The following is a 20,458-nucleotide window of genomic DNA, read 5'->3' on the forward strand; positions in this document are numbered from 1 at the left end:
CCCATATTGCTCTGTCCAGTGTTTAGAAGAGCATTTAAAGATGAGACGCACACTGTCCTGACAGCAAACATGTTAAACCAAAGTAATATTGAAATGTGTTATTAATGACTACCTGCCTCATTCTATGAATAGAATCCACATCTGATCTGTAAAACAAGCTGTTCTACAATTATCACTCATTGATCATTTAAAGTAATATAAATTCAGTATTCATGTAATTTGTGATGTTTACATTCTGCATTCATGGCGCAAACACGCTATTCATGGTCATAGTATGCACCAGTTACCCTCTGTTTTTGTGTTTTATAAATTTTGTAAAAAGAATCCAAGTAAGATCACAAAAAGGTGTTTTATACTTTTTTTTTTTTTTTAAAGAAAGACATTGATGCTACTGCAAAAGATAGTTGTATAAAAGGGTAGCGACTCTGCAATCCAGTACTGATCTCAACGGAGTAAAGAAATTAACCATAAAAAGATGTTCTCGTCAAAGTAGGTGGAGCACCGGGTCACAGCCACCTATTTCATGGACCAATGGCAGTAGAAAGGTGTTTAACAGCCGGCACAAAGTTTTACTGAAAGTTTGTGCTGTCAAGATGTTTCTAACCACCACAACGAACTTAAAAACGATTTCTTTTTGGCCAGATTTAGTTTGAAATGACGTCACACCCATTCGTTCTTTGAATTCACTAGAAGTATATTGGTATTGATCATAAATATTTTTTTCAGTGCTAAATAAAGTCAAAATAAAATTTTGTGCACATTAGGGTCAAACGCTAATTTCTGACTCCTGGAATCCACTTTTAGCCTTGGTTGAGTTTCCCTAGCATGTCATGTGAGGAGCGTTTCTGTAGCGCATCTGAGTGACTAGTCACATCACTCACATGTCCATGAGGAGCGTTTCAAATCATTAATGATGTTCTATTTCGGTTATGATGCTGGGCCGTTCACACCGAATGCGTTTTTGTGTCCGTCTGCACTCTTTTTCCACAGTTTTTATTTTATGTAAATGCACTAGACTAACATCTTTGACTGGTGTACCATGTCCAGCTGTTTTTTTCAGTATCTCTCACAGGAGTGCAACATTTTTTAGATGCCAGTTCAGGAAAAAAAATGCCAACTTTTATTTCCTGTGCTTCGCGTCTAGCACAAGAACATGTTCGGTCTGAACAGCCCCTTAGAAGGTAGCTAACTATGTAGGCAATAGATAGTGAGGCAGTTTGAAACAGAGCTACTGCATATGTTTGTGGTGATCTGACGGGGTTACCCAGAACTGCCTCGGGCCTTTCAAAAAACTTCAGAATGACTCGCCCCTGTCCATACAAACCCACACAACTGAGAATCAAACTCATCTAATAGTCTTAATGGATACACCCTGCAGGCAGATACACAACTAACTCTGAATCTCCCCTACGGGAAGCATTGATTGGGTTTCTGCGTGGTTGGTTCATTGATTGGTTTAATTGAGCTTGGATTGGCTGCTCAGTGTGTATTTCTGTCCGTCTAGACTGTTGATTGGTCAGCTGAGAGCTTGACGTATTGGTAGACTGGTTCAGTGTCTTATCGAATGCTAGAGAAAACCTTATACACATGTAGGCCACATCAGATTATCTAAAATCTAGCCAATTATTGTAGATTTTTCGTTGCAGAGATGTGTAAACTCCAAGCGTTAAATAACATTCTACCTCCTAAGATGCTTTCTCTTGTTCTCCCTGTCTCTGTCCTTCAAGGTCACATCCTGCAGTCTCCTTCGGCTAACGTTCTGCCAACATTGCCCTTCCATGTGTTGCGGACCTTGTTCAGCTCGACTCCCCTCACCACGGACGATGGGCTTCTGTTAAGACGTATGGCTCTTGAGATCGGTGCCATCCATCTCATTCTGGCCTGCCTGTCTGCCCTCAGCCACCACGCACCCAGAGTGCCCAGTTGTAGCGCCAACTCTAGTGAGGTTAGTGTTAACCTACACCCTCCTCGTACCTTTTATTTATCATTTAATCAACCTAAATGTGTACTTTCACAGCTGTGCAGCATGGTAGGTGTCACCATTGTAGGTGTCACCATTTCATTCAGATATCGGCATGATTATGATGTCACAACCACAAACATGATGTCACAACCACAAACAATATATTACTTATGGCCGCTGATGTTTACATATCAACATCACTTCAATATTCTGCAGCTTGACGCGCCCTGATGAACGATGAATGCCTGCATGCTTCATTAACATATATTCTTAAAGGGATAGTTTACCCAAACTGAAAATTCTCTCATCATTTACTCACCCTCATGCCATCCCAGATGTGTATGACTTTCTTCTTCAAAACACAAATGAATTTTAGAAGATTTTTAGAAGAATATTTCAGCTCTGTAGGTCCATACAATGCAAGTGAATGGGTGCCAAAATTTTGAAGCTCCAAAATCCACATAAAGGCATCATAAAAGTAATCCGCAAGACTCCAGTGGTTAAATCTTTGTGTTCAGACACGATATTGTAGGTTTGGGTGAGAAACAGATCAATATTCTATATTGTCATAAATTATCATAAATTCTCCTCTCTGCCCAGTAGTGGGAGATATGCACCAATATATGAGCATATCATCACAAAACTAGGCAGAGAAGTGAATTTGTGATAATTAAGGACAATATAGAATATTTATCTGTTTCTCACCCACACCTATCATATCGCTTCAGAAGATATGGTTTAAACACAGGAGTGAGTCATTTGGATTATTTTTATGTTGTCCTTATGTGGATTTTGGAGCTTCAAAATTTTGGCACCCATTCACTTGAATTGTATGGACCCACAGAGCTGATATATTCTTCTAAAAATCTTAATTTGTGTTCTGCAAAATAGAGAAAGTCATCCACATCTGGGATGGCATGAGGGTGAGTAGATGATGAGAGAATTTTCATTTTTGGGTAAACTATCCCTTTAAACACTGGAGTCATATGGATTACTTCTGTTTCCTTTGTGATTTTTGGAGTTACAAAGGTCTGATCACTATTTACTTGCATTGTATGGACCTACAGAGCTGAGATATTTTCTAAAAATCTTCGTTTGTGTTCTGTTGAAGTAAGTATGTCATACACAAAAGATTTTTCATTTTTGGGTGAACTAACCTCTCAAAGGTATGTTTAATCCTAAGTGTGTGAGAGTAGGTGGAAAATGGTAAATTTTCTCTGTTTGGTGCAACAACAAAAAAACTTGACTATCATTATAAGTGGACTTATAAGTGAAAAATAAATGGGTAAAAAAAAAAAAACTTGTAGGCTATAGCCTCTTTAACGGCTGCGTTCGGTCGGTTGCTGATGTGTTTACAGGTAGAGGAACAAACACTGTAGTAAAGACCTTAATAGAGATGTTTTTGTCTCATTTTATTAATGACTTTGGTAGCCCCTTTTTACAGACTGCTGAAGGAGTCTTTATTCAAAGCCCTTGACTTAAGGTGGGGCGGGTGTGTGCCTGAGAGAACAACTTTTCATTCAGGTGTAGTCCTACATTATGAGGGGAAAGTGTAGAAAGGAGTCAGAGAGCTCCTTTAGTCATTATGTGGTTGTGTAGAGTTTCATTTAGCTGAAATAAAAGTCTCTTCATAAAGGACTGCAGCAACTGCAGCACAATCATAATGAGAAAATAATGAGAGAAAAAAACGACCATCATCAGACCTCCAATACTGAAGCAAACGACTTTCATAAGAATCAATATCCAGTAAGTCAACTCTCTCAGACTGGTTTTAATATTAAAGTCTATTTTTTAAAATGTCACTGTTTAAGAAAAAAATGCATAAGTGGAGCTGGATGCTGGGTTGTGTGTCTGTGTGTTTGCATGGATTTATTGTTTGGTGAGGGGTGGGGTTCAGGGCTGAGGAATTGAATGGTGGCCAGTGGCCTGTCAGGCATAATAGGCGTCCTTGGGACGGCAGAAGTATTGGCAGAGCTTATATTAAGCCTGCTCCCTCTCAACCAAAGAAGAGCACTGCGGTCAACATGCATTTATTCTCTCTCTGTCTCTTTCACTGAATTTCCCATTTGTTCTTCCCAAATTACAAATCAGCTGATGTCAGAGCCGTGGCGCAGTGGTTAGTTTGTGATGCGTTGAGCCACAATGCATCATGCTGGTGATGCTGGTTCGGGTCTGACCTGCAACGTGTTCCAATCCTATCCGCCTTCTCTTTACACAATAATTTCTTGTCTACTATGTCTATCTAATAAAGAGAAAAGCAGTTTTAAAAAAAGCTCTACAAGACACAATGGGCTAACAGCTTTTTAAAGGAGTGTTACATTGTAGGAAACAGGTTAATTGCTAAGTTTGCTTAGCAGATGCACAGCATCCTCACCATTTCCCCTCATAATGTTGCCAGAATGTTGTTAAGATGTGTGAAGTTGTTGGGTTGAGTTGCTATCTGTCTTGAGAGCAAGCTGTAAATAAGAGCTGGATGTTATCTGGAAGATCAACATTAATCTTTTGTTTGTGTTTGTGTGGAAGAGAGAAAGTGAGAATAAGAGTTCAAATGAGAGGAATAACCCTTCTCGGTCAAATATTTGATTGAGTGATCATGTCCAGCTTGATGGGAACCTCACTGTAAAGTGTATTTGTTTCAGCCACAGGTCTCCAGCGGCCATGGCGGTGGCACCACAGAAGAGCAGCAACTGTACTGGGCTAAAGGAACAGGCTTTGGGACGGGCTCCACGGCGTCAGGCTGGGACGTAGAGCAGGCCCTAACCAAACAGCGTCTAGAGGAGGAGCATGTGACCTGCCTGTTACAGGTGTGTTTGAGGGTGGCTTCTAGATGGTAACCATCCTACTGTGAAAAGTCTCATGAATGTTGAATGTAACATTCATACTGTGTCTCTTGTGTTTATTTGAAGTCCTACACCTACCCCTAAACTTAAATTTAACCTGAGTGACAGCAAATGCAACTCTCACAAGACAGTGTTTCCCATTAATCACCTAGACTGTGGTGGCCCGCCACAGTTTCATAATGAACCGAAAATATTTTTACACTTCTCATAATAACATAAAAGTTCTCTAACATTGTGTTTTGCGCCATTGCTTTGGCAAAACATCTCTCACTCCCAGTCAGTCAGCCACAGTTCAATACAGGTAACCACTTTTGCTTCATTTATTTGATGGCTCACAGGGCTCGACATCTAGTAACAGCTGTGCCCTGTTTGATTGACAGGTGGTGTATGTGTGTGTGCTGAACATGCGCGTGTTCCAAAAATGCTTGCACTAATGCGCGCCTGAACGGTCAAATGCATTTCAAAATTCCGCCAAAATGCCCGTCTTGGTGAAGTATTCATTTAAACACAGAGAGTGATGCCTAAAGTGAACATAAACAGCTAAAAAAAAAAAAAAAGTGGATTTGTATTAAAATGTCAGACTTGTAAGTATAAATGTAAGCTAATAGACCTGCTGCCGTCTAGTGTGTCATTATAATAATCAAACAATCATAACAAGAAAATGAGAAAACACTCACTGCTCTTGACTGAATAACTTGAGTAGCTTTAAAAAGTATTAATGTATTATAATCATACAGTGAAGACCAGTAGTAGTTTTATGTTGTATTTCATTCTGAATGTTTACTTGAATACTTGATGGCCTACTCCTATTAAAAACTTTTAAAGCTGTTAAAATGGTGGCGATGTAGGCTTTTCTTTATTTGACTACCATACGAAGCATAAAATAATTACCATGACAATAGCCTCCTCCCTTCCCAGTGCAGTTTACATTTCTGTCGTGGAGAATTGAGTTGATTGCATAGTTACACTATTAGGTTGGGCATCGGTCATAAGTTTAGAAAAATATACAACATAAACTTTGACAAGTAACTTGAGCATGTAAAATGTCCTTTTTTCTCTCCGGAAAAGTAACTTTTTTTTTTTTTTTTTTTTTTTACTCGGACAAGTGAATGACAAATTTACTTGTCCGGAGGACAAGCACACGACAGTGCGTAATGTCGAGCCCTGGCTCAAAATTAAACACACATTGTCTTTTTTTTCTAGTCGATTTTGTGTTTTGACCATTTCTGAACTGTATTAAACAGTCTCGTTTATGCTTTGTGGGTGTGACTTTTTTGCCGTGTCATCATTCATATCAAAACAACCATGTGTTTTTGATTAAATTACTACTAGAGCACAAAATTGTTTACAAGAGCTCAAAGTTCCTCATAGATCTAGCCTCTTAATTTTGCTCTCAATGTGCACCAGATTGATGCATTTAACTTTTAAATGTACAAAATGTTCTTACAGGGGAACATGTCCCTGGCCCCCCTAGAGTGTCCGAGGTCCACCCACCACAGTCTCACAAAATCCTGTGGGAAACACTGCAAGACTTTTGCAGTTGGACGGTTATCATCTAGATAGTATAAACTGTAAAAAATAATGCAAGCCAGAGCTGTGGCCTAGTGGTTAGCACATGCTTCAGACACAATGAGCCCCTGGGAGATGTGGATTTGAATCCTGTTCTTCTCTTTGTATATTGTGCCTACTTTTGTGTGGATGCCTGATGTCTCCTTATGTTTTTTCTGTGAATGTCAGGTTTTGGCAAGCTACATTAACCCATCGGGCTGTGTGGGTTCCGGTGAGACCATCTCGGGAGAGGACAGAGGTCACAGCAGTTCACTGCTGCCGTCTGTCCTGCAGGAACTTCTCAGCCAATCCTGTCTCATCCCTGCCATGTCCTCATATTTACGCAACGATTCAGGTAGGACACGCCTTTCAGACCTGTGTATGAACGTCACATATGATAATGTGATCTGTGGTTTTTACATAAATGCTGTTTTCAAAATGAAACCTACTGCTTTTACGAAGATTTAGTTGAGAGAAAGGTACCTTATTTTAAGTGCTTCATTGTGTATGGAGACAGCAGGTGGAGCCCCTGCCTTTTTTGAGCTCACTCGCACTTACTCTGTCAATCATGTTTTTTTTTCTCAGTTGTTAAGGTATCACAGAATTGCCCATTGAGTGATTATAGCATTTACCCAGAGCTGAGCTTAGTAGCACTTCTACATTTGTGGCGAGTATACATTGTTTATAAGGGTTGTCGACAAATAACGTGGACACACTCATTTTTAATGCAAAATTAGATGCTAAGATGACCAGATGCAATGTCTTTATTGATGTATCTTATCTTGATATTAGTTCATTGACATTCACAACTTCCTGGTAAATCTCTGGCTTTTCAATGGCCTGTTGGTGTTGGCAAAAATCTTGAAGTAATTGCTGCTTGTTTAAAAGTGTGTGTGTGTGTGTGTGTGTGTGTGTGTGTGTGAAAGTGTATTCTGCTACAAACCTGTGTTGAGTATTTCCTGTGTGTAAAGGGCCAAGAACAAACACTGCTCTGCTTTTTTGTATTTGAGCTCCCTCAGAGTGCTGTGAGTGTGCTTGTTTGTGTGTGCTGTGAGTTTTTTTCTCCTCTGTTTAATTAAATGAGCGCCGATAAAACGATGAGTGTAGTAATTAGCTGCAGATATCAGCTGGGGATTTCAACCCCACATTGACACGGTGTGTGCAACTCCAATTAACAGCATGCGCAAACGTTTGCACTCTAAACCCGCACAACCAGCAGGAGGTGCTCATTTGGGCAATCTTTGGGGAACAACTGAGAAACACACACACACAGAGGGTTAAAAGAGTGTGTGTTTTGTACTGTTAGGTCCTTAGTCTGTCTCTGTGGCAGTGAAACAGGAAATGAGCAACTCAGATCAACCTTGCTGTAATAACGCCCCATCCAACTGATGAACGGGAGGGAGAAGAGACAAGAAGAGATGGACTGCTGCTTCTAAAAAACATTAGGAAACAGCTTAGGGGCAAATAACAGAGTACATGATTGCAGCATAGAGCTCTGTGTGTTAGTGTATGTGGGCAGCCACAAACACATTTTCATTGAGGAAGTGAAGTCTGGTTTAGGAATGGGTCACAATGATCAACTAGTCTTCCAACAACCGATTAGTCCATTAGTCTAAGTCGATTTAGTTTATCGTTTTTTAAAATTTTCTTATAGGTATTATATTTTTAGTGGCAGCTCTTTAATAAGTGTGCTGACAACATTTTTGCTGAGATCTCGCTCTCTTAAGTCGGAGGTATGACACACTTGCCGTTACAGAATGGTGGAGTGTTAACAAATATATACCAACTCTCTCTCTCTCTCTATCTGATTCCCTGTTACATGGAGTTCGTCGTAGTAACAGGAGTATCGCTTGAGCATAAACAATTGTAATAGAGTGATTTAGGGCGTTTTCAGACCTGTAGCTTGCTAGATTTCTTCCGAAATCGGCTAAAATTTGTACAGTGTTGCATTTTCTTAATTTAGAAGATTGAGCTCATACATCGTTATACCGGTTATAATGATATACTTGTTAAAATGTGTCAACAAGTTACAGGTATAAATATTAGAATATTGTTTATGTCACTGTTATGTACAGAGTGCCCGTTCCAGTCAGAGATTGCACTGAAAATAAATATTATCCAACACATTGATGAGAAAGTTGTTAAATAATTCCGTTGTGGTTATTTTTATCCGTCATTAGTAGTTTTTGCATTATTTCTGCATTGAAAAGGACCTTTACGGTCACAGAGATCTCTCCTTCTCACACACGCAGACAAACACACACATACAGTTGAAGTCAGAAGTTTACATACACTTAGGTTGAAGTCATTAAAACTCATTTTTTAACCACTCCACAGATTTAATATAGCAAACTATAGTTTGGCAAGTCGTTTAGGACATCTGCTTTGTGCATGACACGAGTAATTTTTCCAACGATTGTTTACAGACAGATTGTTTCACTTTTAATTGATTATATCACAATTCCAGTGGTTCAGAATTTTACATACACCAAGTTAACTGTGCCTTTTAAGCAGCTTGGAAAATTCCAGAAAATGATGTCAAGCCTTTAGACAATTAGCCAATTAGCTCCTGATAGGAGGTGTACTTAATTGGAGGTGTACCTTTGGATGTATTTTAAGGCCTACCTTCAAACTCAGTGCCTCTTTGCTTGAAAGCATGGGAAAATCAAAAGAAATCAGCCAAGACCTCAGAAAAATATTTTTGGACCTCCTTTAAGTCTGGTTCATCCTTGGGAGCAATTTCCAAACACTTGAAGCTACCATGTTCATCTGTATAAACAATAGTATGCAAGTATAAACACCATGGGACCACACAGCCATCATATTGCTCAGGAAGGAGAAGCATTCTGTCTCCTAGAGATAAATGTAGTTTGGTGTGAAAAGTGCAAATCAACCCCAGAACAACAGCAAAGGACTTTGTGAAGATGCTAGAGGAAACAAGTAGACAAGTGTCTATATCCACAGTAAAAACGAGTCCTATATCGACATAACCTGAAAGGCTGCTCAGCAAGGAAGAAGCCACTGCTCCAAAACCACTATAAAAAAGGCAGACTACAAAGGGTGAGGCTTGTAAGCCGAAGAACACCATCCCAACTGTGAAGCATGGGGGTGGCAGCATCATGTTATGGGGTGCTTTGCTGCAGGAGGGACTGGTGCACTTCACAAAATAGATGGCATCATGAGGAAGGAAAATTATGTGGATATATTGAAGCAACATCTCAAGCCAGGAAGATAAATCTCGGTCGCAAATGGGTCTTCCAAATGGACAATGACCCCAAGCATACCTCCAAAGTTGTGGTAAAATGGCTTGAGAAAAACCAAGTCAAGGTATTGGAGTGGCCATCACAAAGCCCTGACCTCAATATGATAGAAGATTTGTGGGCAGAACTGAAAAAGCACGTGCGAGCAAGGAGGCCTCACCAGGGTGTGATCTGAGACTAAAATGTTTCCCATTGAACAATCAACAACAGATGAAATGAGGGACTTGGATATATACAAAAAAATCTGTTCTAGAATAGATCTTATGGACTGATGAAAAAAATTTATAGTCCCTACCAGATGGGTTCAAAAGTCTCCAAATATCTGTAAGACCAAGATTTTTACACATCCTGTGAAGCGTCACTGTTGCTCTAGGGGGCTTACACACTTTTGCTTCAGTATGATCAAGGATTGAGTCCATCAAAAGATTAAAATCTCCTCCCAATATTATATCATGAGGGATGCCAGCGGCTTGCAACATCCCTTCAAGATCTATAAAAAAGCCCTGATCATCAGCATTAGGTGTGTAAATATTAGCCAAAATCGACCTTTGCCCATGAATTTCTGCTAAAACAATAATGACTCTTCCTAATTTATCTTTAATCTGTTTGAGACATTTGAATTGTAGATGCTTACTTATCAGTGTAATGACTCCCCTGCTCTTACTTGAGCCAGCACTAAATAAAACACGTCCACCCCATATCTTCCCAAATTTTTCAGCTTCCTGCAAAATAAAGATGTGTTTTTTGAGGAAATACTATATCATATTTCTTACGTTTAAGAAAATAAATAACCTTCTTTTTATGGGTTGCCCCAACCCATTCACATTCCACATGGAGAGAGACAATCCACTCATATTAACATTTGACATATTAGAAAAAAATAGAATATATAAAATTATAACGTCCACATTCCAACATTAGCGCAACAACCAAACCCCGAACTTACCCCTGAACAAAAAACACAGAAAAAAGAAAAACTTGCGCATTAACCCTGTGCATGACAGCACCAACCGGCATCCATCCCTCTAAACTCAAACCGTTCATGTATGCCTACGAGAGCCCCCGCGACAACTTTGCTGTCGGATTGCTCATGTCCGGTGCTTCTATACAAATTTTGTGATACAGAATTACACAACAGACAATAATCTATAAAGCAAACTCCAGCCAATAGGAGGCAAAAGCACAAAGAATGTGTAGATTCATCCACATAACTGTTCCGAAGATGTGTTCCTCCACAAAAAAAACTCCAGCTGCTAGGTGGAACCAGCACAAAAAGAAACACAATAGACGCCTAGTTTCCTAGGACAGTCAAGTGAATATTCATTGAGTCAAGCCCATTCGGCTGTTACATGAGTACAACAGATGCCCTAATCAATCAAATGTTTTGCAAGAAATATTCCACAGAACAAACTCCAACCAATAGGAGGCATAAGCACAAAGAACGTGCAGATTCATCCACAAACTGACACAAAGGAGTGTTATCCCACAAAACAAACTCCAGCCGCTAGGCGGAACCAGCACAAAAAGAAACGAAGAAGGCACTCAGTTTCCTTGGATAGTCAAGTGAATGTTCAGTGAGTCAGGCACACTCGGCTGCATAGAGAGTATCACACAATGACCTACTCATTCCATTGACTTTATGAAGGACATCGCTTGCTGTGGGCATGTAAATATTTTGCAGCCATCCTTAGTATCTATTCTCAATTTGGCCGGGAACATCAGTGCAAAAGCGACCTTCCACTGATGTAAGAGTTTCTTGCATTCCTTGAATCGATCACGTTTCTCTCTTGTCGAATTCGCAAAGTCTGGGAACAAGAAAATTTTGTGGTTCTTCCAAGAAAGCCTTCCTTTACTCCTCGTCTCGCGTAACACAAGATCTTTATCGAATGATCTCAGAAATCTGGCCAGAATTGGTTGGGGATTGTCTCCCTCCGCGGATTTCTGAGCCGGAACTCTGTGAGCTCGCTCGATTTCCAGCTTATGGCCTGTTATGTCGAGCAGATTCGGGAAGAGCCCGTCTAGGAATTTCACCATATCTCTGCCTTCATTGTCCCCAGGAATTCCAACAATTCTGACGGTATTTCTCCGGTTACAATTCTCAAGGTCTTCCAACTTTTCCCAAATGCCCTCCCAAGTATCGGAGAGCTAATTTCCTCTCCGATAACTCCAGATAATCAATCCATTTCTCAACATCCGACACTCTTGTAACTACATCAGTGAATTTTGTCTCCATGGCAGTGATCGATCGATGTATTACAGCAAGATCCTCAAAGTCAGCAACGACCTTCACCAGCACTGCCGGCATGTTCAACAGTTGACACTGAATCTCTTTCACCGCACTGTCCAAACTGAGTCCCATTCTTTCGGCCTGTTGCTCAGGGACTTCAGCTTGAGCACGTAAGTGTCTTTTAATGTCTCCAGATCCTGAAAATTTTGAATTCTTTGACATATTGTCTTCCTAGAACAGTCAAGAATCAGAGTGTATCAAATCTCACCGGTTTATGACAAAAAAGTATTAAAACTAGCAAAGTGCGCAGAGCTCACCATTCACACGTCTGACCCTCACATGTCGCCACCGGTGATATGCTCCCTTAATTTATTCTCTCCCAGAGTATGAAATAACCAAAGGCAGGTACTTTTTTTGAACAGTGGCAAATAATTTAGCTCATCTTCCCACAGACCTGTACTTTTCGGACTCTGTTCGCACCCGTCCACTTGTCCATTTTTGCATGTTTGATCTGCTGTTCATTGAGATGTTCAGTGTCACTCACAATCGCAGTGCGAGTGCTTCTCAAAGAATGCTCATATGAAGAGTTTTCTTTCTTCTGTGTGTTGGTGGCCTGCACATAGTTTTTTCTTTATGCAAGTGCTGCACATGATCTCTAGCCATTTCAGGAGATGCTCTAATATTAAATCAATTTTAATCCAGCAGTTTGCATTTTACTGTACTTGGATTGTGAATAGCCTAAATACTGTATATAATTAGTATACAGTATAAAAAGTTAGTTTTGTTACATACCTTCTTAACCGAGTTGCAGAAAATGCCAAAGATCTGCAGTGGAGATATTGTGTATCACATGCGAGGACTAGTTAGACTATTTAGAAAACGCAATTGCATGTTTTTTCACTTGAACTTAGCACAGCATATTTTGCACTAACTGAAATCTGGGACTTCTCTTGTGAATTTAGAAATGTGGCCTAAAATATGGGCTATATGAGTTCTGATTAAATTTACTTATAACTGTTTCATGTTATGATTATTATACAACTTTTCATTTGAATTCAAGTGTAAAGAAATGAGTTGTGTTTGACTTGTGTTGAGACCATTATAAGGGTAGCACAAAACAAAAGCAGAAAGATAAAATGGCCAATAAAAGTAATTTGTTTTTTGGTAATAGAATAATTCATTTTGAGTTTATGGTTCTTATTGTTTTAAATGCCACAAAATGTGAGGTTTTGCCGAAATGCTTAAACAATTTACATACAACTGTTATACTAAATTTTGCTCAGGAGAAATTCAGTTCAATATTCACGTGAATCGCAATATGTATCGTATTGTGGCCTCTGTATCGTGATCTTTATTGTATTGTGACTTTGTTGATGATACCCAGCCCCAGTGTAGAGACTTGCCCTGTTTTTTCAATTTCTTGCCACAAGCATTGTGTTTTTAAGAGTGTATTCAAACTTTAAAAACTCATCTTGAAACCCCTGCATTCTGTTCTATTTTGTTGTACTCTGTGTAGCTGTTTTTGAAGTTAGAAATCAGGCTAACAACACAAGACGACTTCAACAAATTTGATGATTAATCATTCAGGCAATGCACCGACCAGTTGATTTTGAAAATAGGCAATTTTGCACGTCCTTCGTGTGGTTTGGCTCATACAGGTTCCAGCAGCACAGAGTTCTGTCCAAACTCTCTCCTCCTGTAGTTGCCCATTCGACAAATTCATTTAATTCCTTCTCCCACAGATAAATATCCTCCCTCCCTCCTCTCCTCTCAGAAGAGACGTCAGACCCACTACTAGTCTCGATTCCACCCTCTCTCCAATATATTTTTATGTAACCTTCTTGTAATCTGACAGCCAGTCACCCTTACAATGCAGCACTGACGAAGACTATTGAAATAATTTTATTTATCCCGCATCTCCTTTGTAATATGAATTAAGATTTATGTGGAGATTTGAATGAGAGTTGGACTGTACAATATTAATTGGGGGAAAGGGGTTTTTGGGGACTCCAACATTGTGTTTAGCTAATAATTTAGAGTTTAGGTTAGATTTTAGATTTTTACATTTCCTAAAGTGTGTGTTGCTAGGGTGTTCTAGGTGTTTGTCAAAAGAGCCCACCTCCAAGTCTGATATTCTGGTCCTTGGATATTGTTTTAGGATCCCTCCTAAATGTAAGTCTTTGGTATTATTTCACGTTTTATCATCCGTCAGGTGAAATCTTAAGCTTGACTGCTTAGAGAAGTAATAGCACATCTGTTCTCAACAAGCCACACGATTTAAGGGGTCATTCATGTCCGTAGCACACATAGTGCCAGATTTTGTCAGGGTTTTGTTTAAATCCCCAACTCTGAGTACAAGTAATAGTATAGTGATGCTTGCCTTACAATAAATACATAGTATTTTTAGTTTTTGTACAAAGATCTGCCATTTCTGTGAATGTGCTGCACCACATTCTTCTGTTTATTTCATTGTCTTTTAAAAGCTTTTTTTATTATGGGGATATCACACGCCTACACACAACATCCCTGACATACGCTGTAAGGCTCATATATAAAGTTAGTGTGTATGATGAGTTAGTGTGTATGATGAGTTCATGTGAAAAAGTGCAGCCTTGGTTTAGTCATTAAGTAGGGCAGGTTTTCGAGGTGTTTGAGTCTTTTGCCTGTGTGTAAACATCAATTAGCACTTTATTCTCTCACTCCTCTCATCTTCCACCCCCTCAATATATCCATATTTTTTTCTCTTCTATAATCTTCCTCTCTTCATTTTATCTCACCATGTGTTTGTGAGAGAGGTGGGATGAATCAGTCCAGGGTGCCCTGTACCGTTATCAGTCTAGGAGTTTAGCGTGTGTCTGTGCATTGACAAATTGGCCTGTAAAGAGCTAAGATGTGAAGAAAGCAGTTATGATTCATATGTCTTTGACCACTGCATCACGTGAAGGCTAACACCCCACATGGATGGTTTTTAAAGGGCCATTGACCCTAGGACACACACACACACACACACACACACACACACACACACACATCCTCAACATTATGCCTTCTGGAACTGCAAGCTGAAACCTGTTGAAGTTGAAGCCTTATTCATGTGTGTGTGTGTGCCAGGATGCCATGTCCATCAAACTGCTGGAAGTGCTGTATTTCGCTTAAGCTCTTATGATGGGAAGAGGTGGCTATACTGTGCAAATCTTTATGGTGTAGAGGGTTTACACTGACCAAGAGCTAGTGTTGAGGGTTTACACTTGGGATGTGCTAGACTAGTTGACTAAATGGTACTGCTGCCAAACTTTTCAACATTTTATGTAGACATTTGCTTTAACCTTCTGGGGTCTGAGGGTGTTTTGGGCACTGGAGAAGTTTTGACATGACTTGACATTTGTGTTTTTTTTCAGTTGCTTAAAAACATATTAATGGCTAAAGTCTGATAACACTGTATTCAGCACAAACTGGGCTATAATAATATGTGAGCAACATGTATGTACATGTTTGTATTTTTGAGAAAAAAATGTTTATGCGTGGCTTTTGAAAAAAACTAAAATTTTAAGTCACTGAAATAAGGCCATATAACACATACTAAACATTTGTTCACAAGACTTTTGAGAACTGGATCTTGTAGCCTAGAGTTTTTGCTACAAAATGATGTGAAAATCCTGATCATTCATTCATACAAAACAATAGAGTCATTTAACTTTTGTAAGACACTTTTAGTGTTAGAAATGCCATATGCGAGGAGGCGTGGATGATCATGAATATTGATGTGATTCACACCTGAGGAGACAAAGACCCCTCCCCTGAGAGAGAATGAATGTGAGGAGACTTAATGATTGAATGTATTGTTTGTAGCTTATTCACAAAATCAAGACTATACATTTTCTTTACATAAAGACTTAAAAACTTTAGACCTACACTACCATTTAAATGTTTTAGATCGGTAAGCTTTTTTAATGTTTTTAAAAGAAGTCTCTTCTGCTCACCAAGGCTGCATTTATTTGATCCAAAATACAGCAAAAACAGTGATATTGTGAAATATTTTTACAATTTAAAATAACTGTTTTTTATTTGAATATATTGTAAAATGCAATTTATTCCTGTGATCAAAGCTGAATTTTCAGCATCATTACTCCAGTCTTCAGTGTCACATGATCCTTCAGAAATCATTCTAATATGCTGATTTTCTAATATGGCATATTTACAGCACATTTTACACATTTACACCCGAACAGATATTTGCAAGCACAAGCTTCGTTGATGTTAATGAGGCAGCATAAACACTAGTTAAAATCTAATCGAAACCTTCATATTATTTTTATATCATATTACATATCATATTTATATCATACAGCATACAATTTAAATACCTGCTTTAGCCGAAACAACATTTAAATGTAACTAAAACATGCCTATTAGGACATATTTCAAATTTCGATACTTTGAATACTGGCTGGCAAGTCTGGAAATAGTCCAACTAGTAAAATATGTACGTTTATATAAAATGGCATGTCAACTAATGTAAGTAAAGATTTACTCATCCGAAATTGTATCCTCAGCTGGATCAAGTCGCTCTTCAAACGTTCATCGTCGGAGTCCCACTCTTCTTCTGAGGAAAATGTGAACTCTTCGTCACTATCCAGGACCATCTGTAGAGCTTCCTCACCTGTGTAGCGTGCCATCTCCCAAACGTGCAAGAAAGTGAATTAATCTGATGATGAACTTGATGTTTTTTTAAGGCATTGTTGGGGGCGTTTACCATTTGCATAGATCGCCTCAACACATTACCGTATGAATAGCACGCTCTGCTGGTGGGTGTGATCACATTAGCGATAATTAGCTGAGCCAGGAGAAAAACTGTACATCGCTTTGTTTCATACAGATTACATTGCAGGAGAATATTTGCTTTAAATTTGATTTGTTTTATTTAACATTTTAAGCTTTCTTTAGACATATGTTTCATGTTTGTCTGATAAGTATTCGTGGAGTTTCAGTTCATTTTTGTGACGTGTTTCAGAAAGATGCTCGTGGAGACAGAGACGGCTGAAAGCGCATCCTGTTTATTTTCTTTATTTTACAAAAGCACAAGGTTATGTTGTTATTGTGAGTGTACACAATTAAAAGTAGACCCTTTATAGTCTCTAATGATGTCTTACACTTATCTGTATGCCCAAAAATGACGGAGTATTTTAAGTTGTTTCCGCTGTTATGAGGAAGAATTCCAGCAGGACGCGCCAGCGCGTCCGTCGACCCCTGAGGGTTAAACTTATGTGTGCCTGCAACTTCCATTCCAGCTGAGTAGGCCTTTTCAAATGGAGGGATTAAGGAAGTCTGAGTAAGTAGTTTTATATTAGTTTTATGTTTCTCATAGGCCTGTTTTTTTTTTTTTTTCTGTTCTAGCTATTTTATTTGTATTTATTTTTTTGACTTCCTTAACTGAACAGCTGTCATATTTTGAAGTAGTTTATAGGCTTATGCATGTTGCATATAGTTTTTTTTTTTTTTTTTTTTTTTTTTTTTTCTCTCTCTCTCTCAGACTAGGTTTTCCTGTTAATTATTTTCAACAATGTGCTGATTGTTATAAAATGGTGGTTAACTTGCTTTTGGTGAATTCTGTTTAGAACAGGATGTTAGGTTTGCTCTTGGTGGTCCTGCACATATTGGCTAACATTTTCAGCAGAATTTAGTATCAGATTTGGCTAAATAATAGATTAAGTATTTAAAATGAGTTGCATATACTAAGTGTTTTTGACTTTTTTCTGGGGCTGTCTTTTTAGACTTGTCAAGGAGAATATTTTCATTTAAACGTTAGTGAAATTAGTTGTTGCACACACGCGATGAGGTTTCGCAGACATGTGAGCTGGTGTAGAGGTTTTGCACTGACCTGAGAGTAGGGATGGGCGATATAGCCAAAAATATTATCATTATCATTAAAAAAATTCATGTCGTTTGATATTGATATTTATCACGATATACATTTCAAACAATTAATGGGGGAGGAAATGGATTCCACAAGTTTGTTAGACCTCAAGAATGAATGTAAACCTAACTTGTTTACAAGTCCACATGGTAAGCTACCTTTTAATTTGAAGTTCAAGAAGTATACGCCGTTTAGAATTTAAACCTACATAAGATGCATGATCTCTTTTCGATTAAGTTCCATTTGACTCCATTAAAAGACTTTCTTGTGACACTCCACACTCCTGCTCAGTAGGTTGCTTTAATGCACCATAAGCTGGATTGCCAGCCACAAATAAACATTTCATGAAGAAGAAATATTTTTTGCCTGTGCCAACAAGTTATCAGATGTGACATCACTTTGGATCACAAAAAAAGTTTAACTAAATAGTACATAAATAAACAGCAAGGGTCTTGATCTTGGAGTTGCTGTTGTGTTCAGTCTAGGGATGTGCAAGGATTGTCAACATGTCGACTAGTTGTTCAACAACTGACTAGTTGATTAGTGATGTCGATTAGTAATTTTTTACTTTTTTAATTTTATTATTTAAGACAGCATGTTAATATTGGAATTATTGTAGTTGATATATTTTTATAATCACATACTATTACAATTAGTATAAAAAGGTATAGTATAAACATTCTTTTTCTAAATCTGACGGTTTTCCTCATTTACTGCTGGAGCTACTCTGTTAGCGCAAGTCACGTCGTGGAAAACAAGCGCTGCTTGGACAAGTTTCACAAAAGTGAAAACTGATGTAGTACAATGCAATATTTGTAGAATAATGTCAAGATAATGTCAATAATGCTCAGAATGTCCAGTGGTGGAATCTTCATCTGGTGTTGAAGCGAAAAATGGAAAAGCGATAATGTCCATCAATTGATTTTTTTTTTTTTTTTTTTTTTGATGAGCAATACTGCTCAAACACACTTAGCTTTGCCGACCTACAGAGCTGGAGATATATGACAAAGATCACTGCATGGACCCGGACCAGGACACACTCCAATGGTGGATGAATGAGTCTCTCTCACCGATCCTTCCATGTCTGTCCCAGCCATGAGAGTGTTTTCTGCGGCAAGTGTCAACAGGCTTCACTCACGTCTCCTTCTTGAACATGTAGCTAGCTTTTGTTTCTGAATACAAATATGTTGATGCGTTAATGATTACACCGTTTTTGTCTATGAAATATCTAGACTATTTTTTTATTATTTATTGTTTGCAGGTTTTTTTTTTTGTTTTTTTTTTTGATGGCAGGACCTTTTTTTCTTTATTCTCTCATGAATAAAAAATATTGTCTGGGCGGATTACAAGCTGGCATTTGAAACATTTCATTTAAACATGGTGAGGACTATGTTTAAAATGTGATGCCCTGTTCAGTACTGTATTTATTTTAAATGCATCAACAGATTTATATATTTTTTTGGTCATATATAGGTCTATTCATAGTATTGCATTGTCAGTGCTGTCCTGTTTGTTATACAACCATATCATTTTAGCCGGATAGCTAGCTAGCTTGTGGCTACCTAGTCTCATTACTGGTTTACATGAAAGCAGGACTTTTGTAGTCGCTAGCCAGCTAATACTACCTTTCCGGCTGATTTCGTGACTGTGATTCGGTTAGCTAGTTGTGTGTTTAACTTTGCAGAGCTGCCACACACCTGATCCGATCGTCTAGATGTTGAACATGAGCTATATATTGAAAATTACTCAAGTTTATCATCAATATCCTTTTTTTTTTTTTTCTCTCTCAATGGATATCAACATCGTTTTATTGCACAGCTCCGCCTGAGAGCTGGTCTAGAGTGTTTACACTAAACTGAGAGCAGGTGTAGATTGTTTAATTTGACATTAGAGCTAGTTTAGAGGGTTTGCACTGACCTGAGAGCTAGTGCAGAGGGTTTCCATCGAGCTGGGAGCTGGAGTAGAGGGTTTACACTGACCTGAGGGCTGGTTTATTGGGTTTACGCTGACCTGAGAGCTGGTCTAGAGGGATTACACTGAACTAAAGCAGGTGTAGAAGGTTTACACTGACTTGAAAACATCACTGTGAAAGGTATAGTGGGTTTACATAGTGCTGAGAGCAGGTATAGATGTTTTATGTTGATCTGAGAGCTGGTTGAGAGGGTTTATGCTGACCGGAGAACTGGTGTACTGGGATTTGTATTTGACAAGCCCTGCAGGTACATGCTGATTTACAGCACAGGCCTTTATTACAACAGTGCTTGGTGGCTTTGGAATTTATTGAGGGATCTGAGACTAAGCGTAAAGCCCTGCTAACATTTCCGTAGGCGGGTGGTTTGGAGGACATTTTAGTGTGATGTATCAAAAATACAAAAATTGCAACAGGAGTAGATGTTTCAGCACATCGCTTTCTTCAGTGTGAATATGAGTATTGAAGATGGTGATATGTTGAAAAGTCTACTGTTGGTCTGGTTTTTAAAAATGAATAATGTATTTTTGCTAGACTTTTTGCAGTCTGTTTTCCAATTCAGTGTGCCGACAGCAATTTTTGTATTTTTTAAATGTTTTTTTGGCTCCATGCACCTGAAGTAATACTTGTGGGACAATATAAGTTTGAGAGCAACAATACTCTCTACTTAGTATGATATTTCACAACACTCTCCTACATAGAGCAAACACACTGAAACATGATTCACATGATTTTTT

At 38.6% G+C, this 20,458-nt stretch overlaps 1 protein-coding gene across 8 annotated transcripts in view; it reads left to right on the forward strand.

The window, feature by feature from the left end:
• birc6 (baculoviral IAP repeat containing 6) overlaps nt 1-20,458 on the forward strand; it is a 149,578-nt gene that overhangs the window by 84,760 nt on the left and 44,360 nt on the right. For all 8 annotated transcript variants that reach the window (XM_051646496.1, XM_051646497.1, XM_051646502.1 and 5 more), the window contains exons 63-65: nt 1,728-1,945; nt 4,603-4,767; nt 6,541-6,706. In XM_051646496.1, coding sequence (XP_051502456.1) covers nt 1,728-1,945; nt 4,603-4,767; nt 6,541-6,706 — 549 coding nt within the window. The remainder of the gene's footprint in view (nt 1-1,727; nt 1,946-4,602; nt 4,768-6,540; nt 6,707-20,458) is intronic.

This window comes from Myxocyprinus asiaticus, chromosome 20 (assembly GCF_019703515.2).
Source record: "Myxocyprinus asiaticus isolate MX2 ecotype Aquarium Trade chromosome 20, UBuf_Myxa_2, whole genome shotgun sequence".
In the NCBI taxonomy this organism is placed as follows: domain Eukaryota; kingdom Metazoa; phylum Chordata; class Actinopteri; order Cypriniformes; family Catostomidae; genus Myxocyprinus; species Myxocyprinus asiaticus.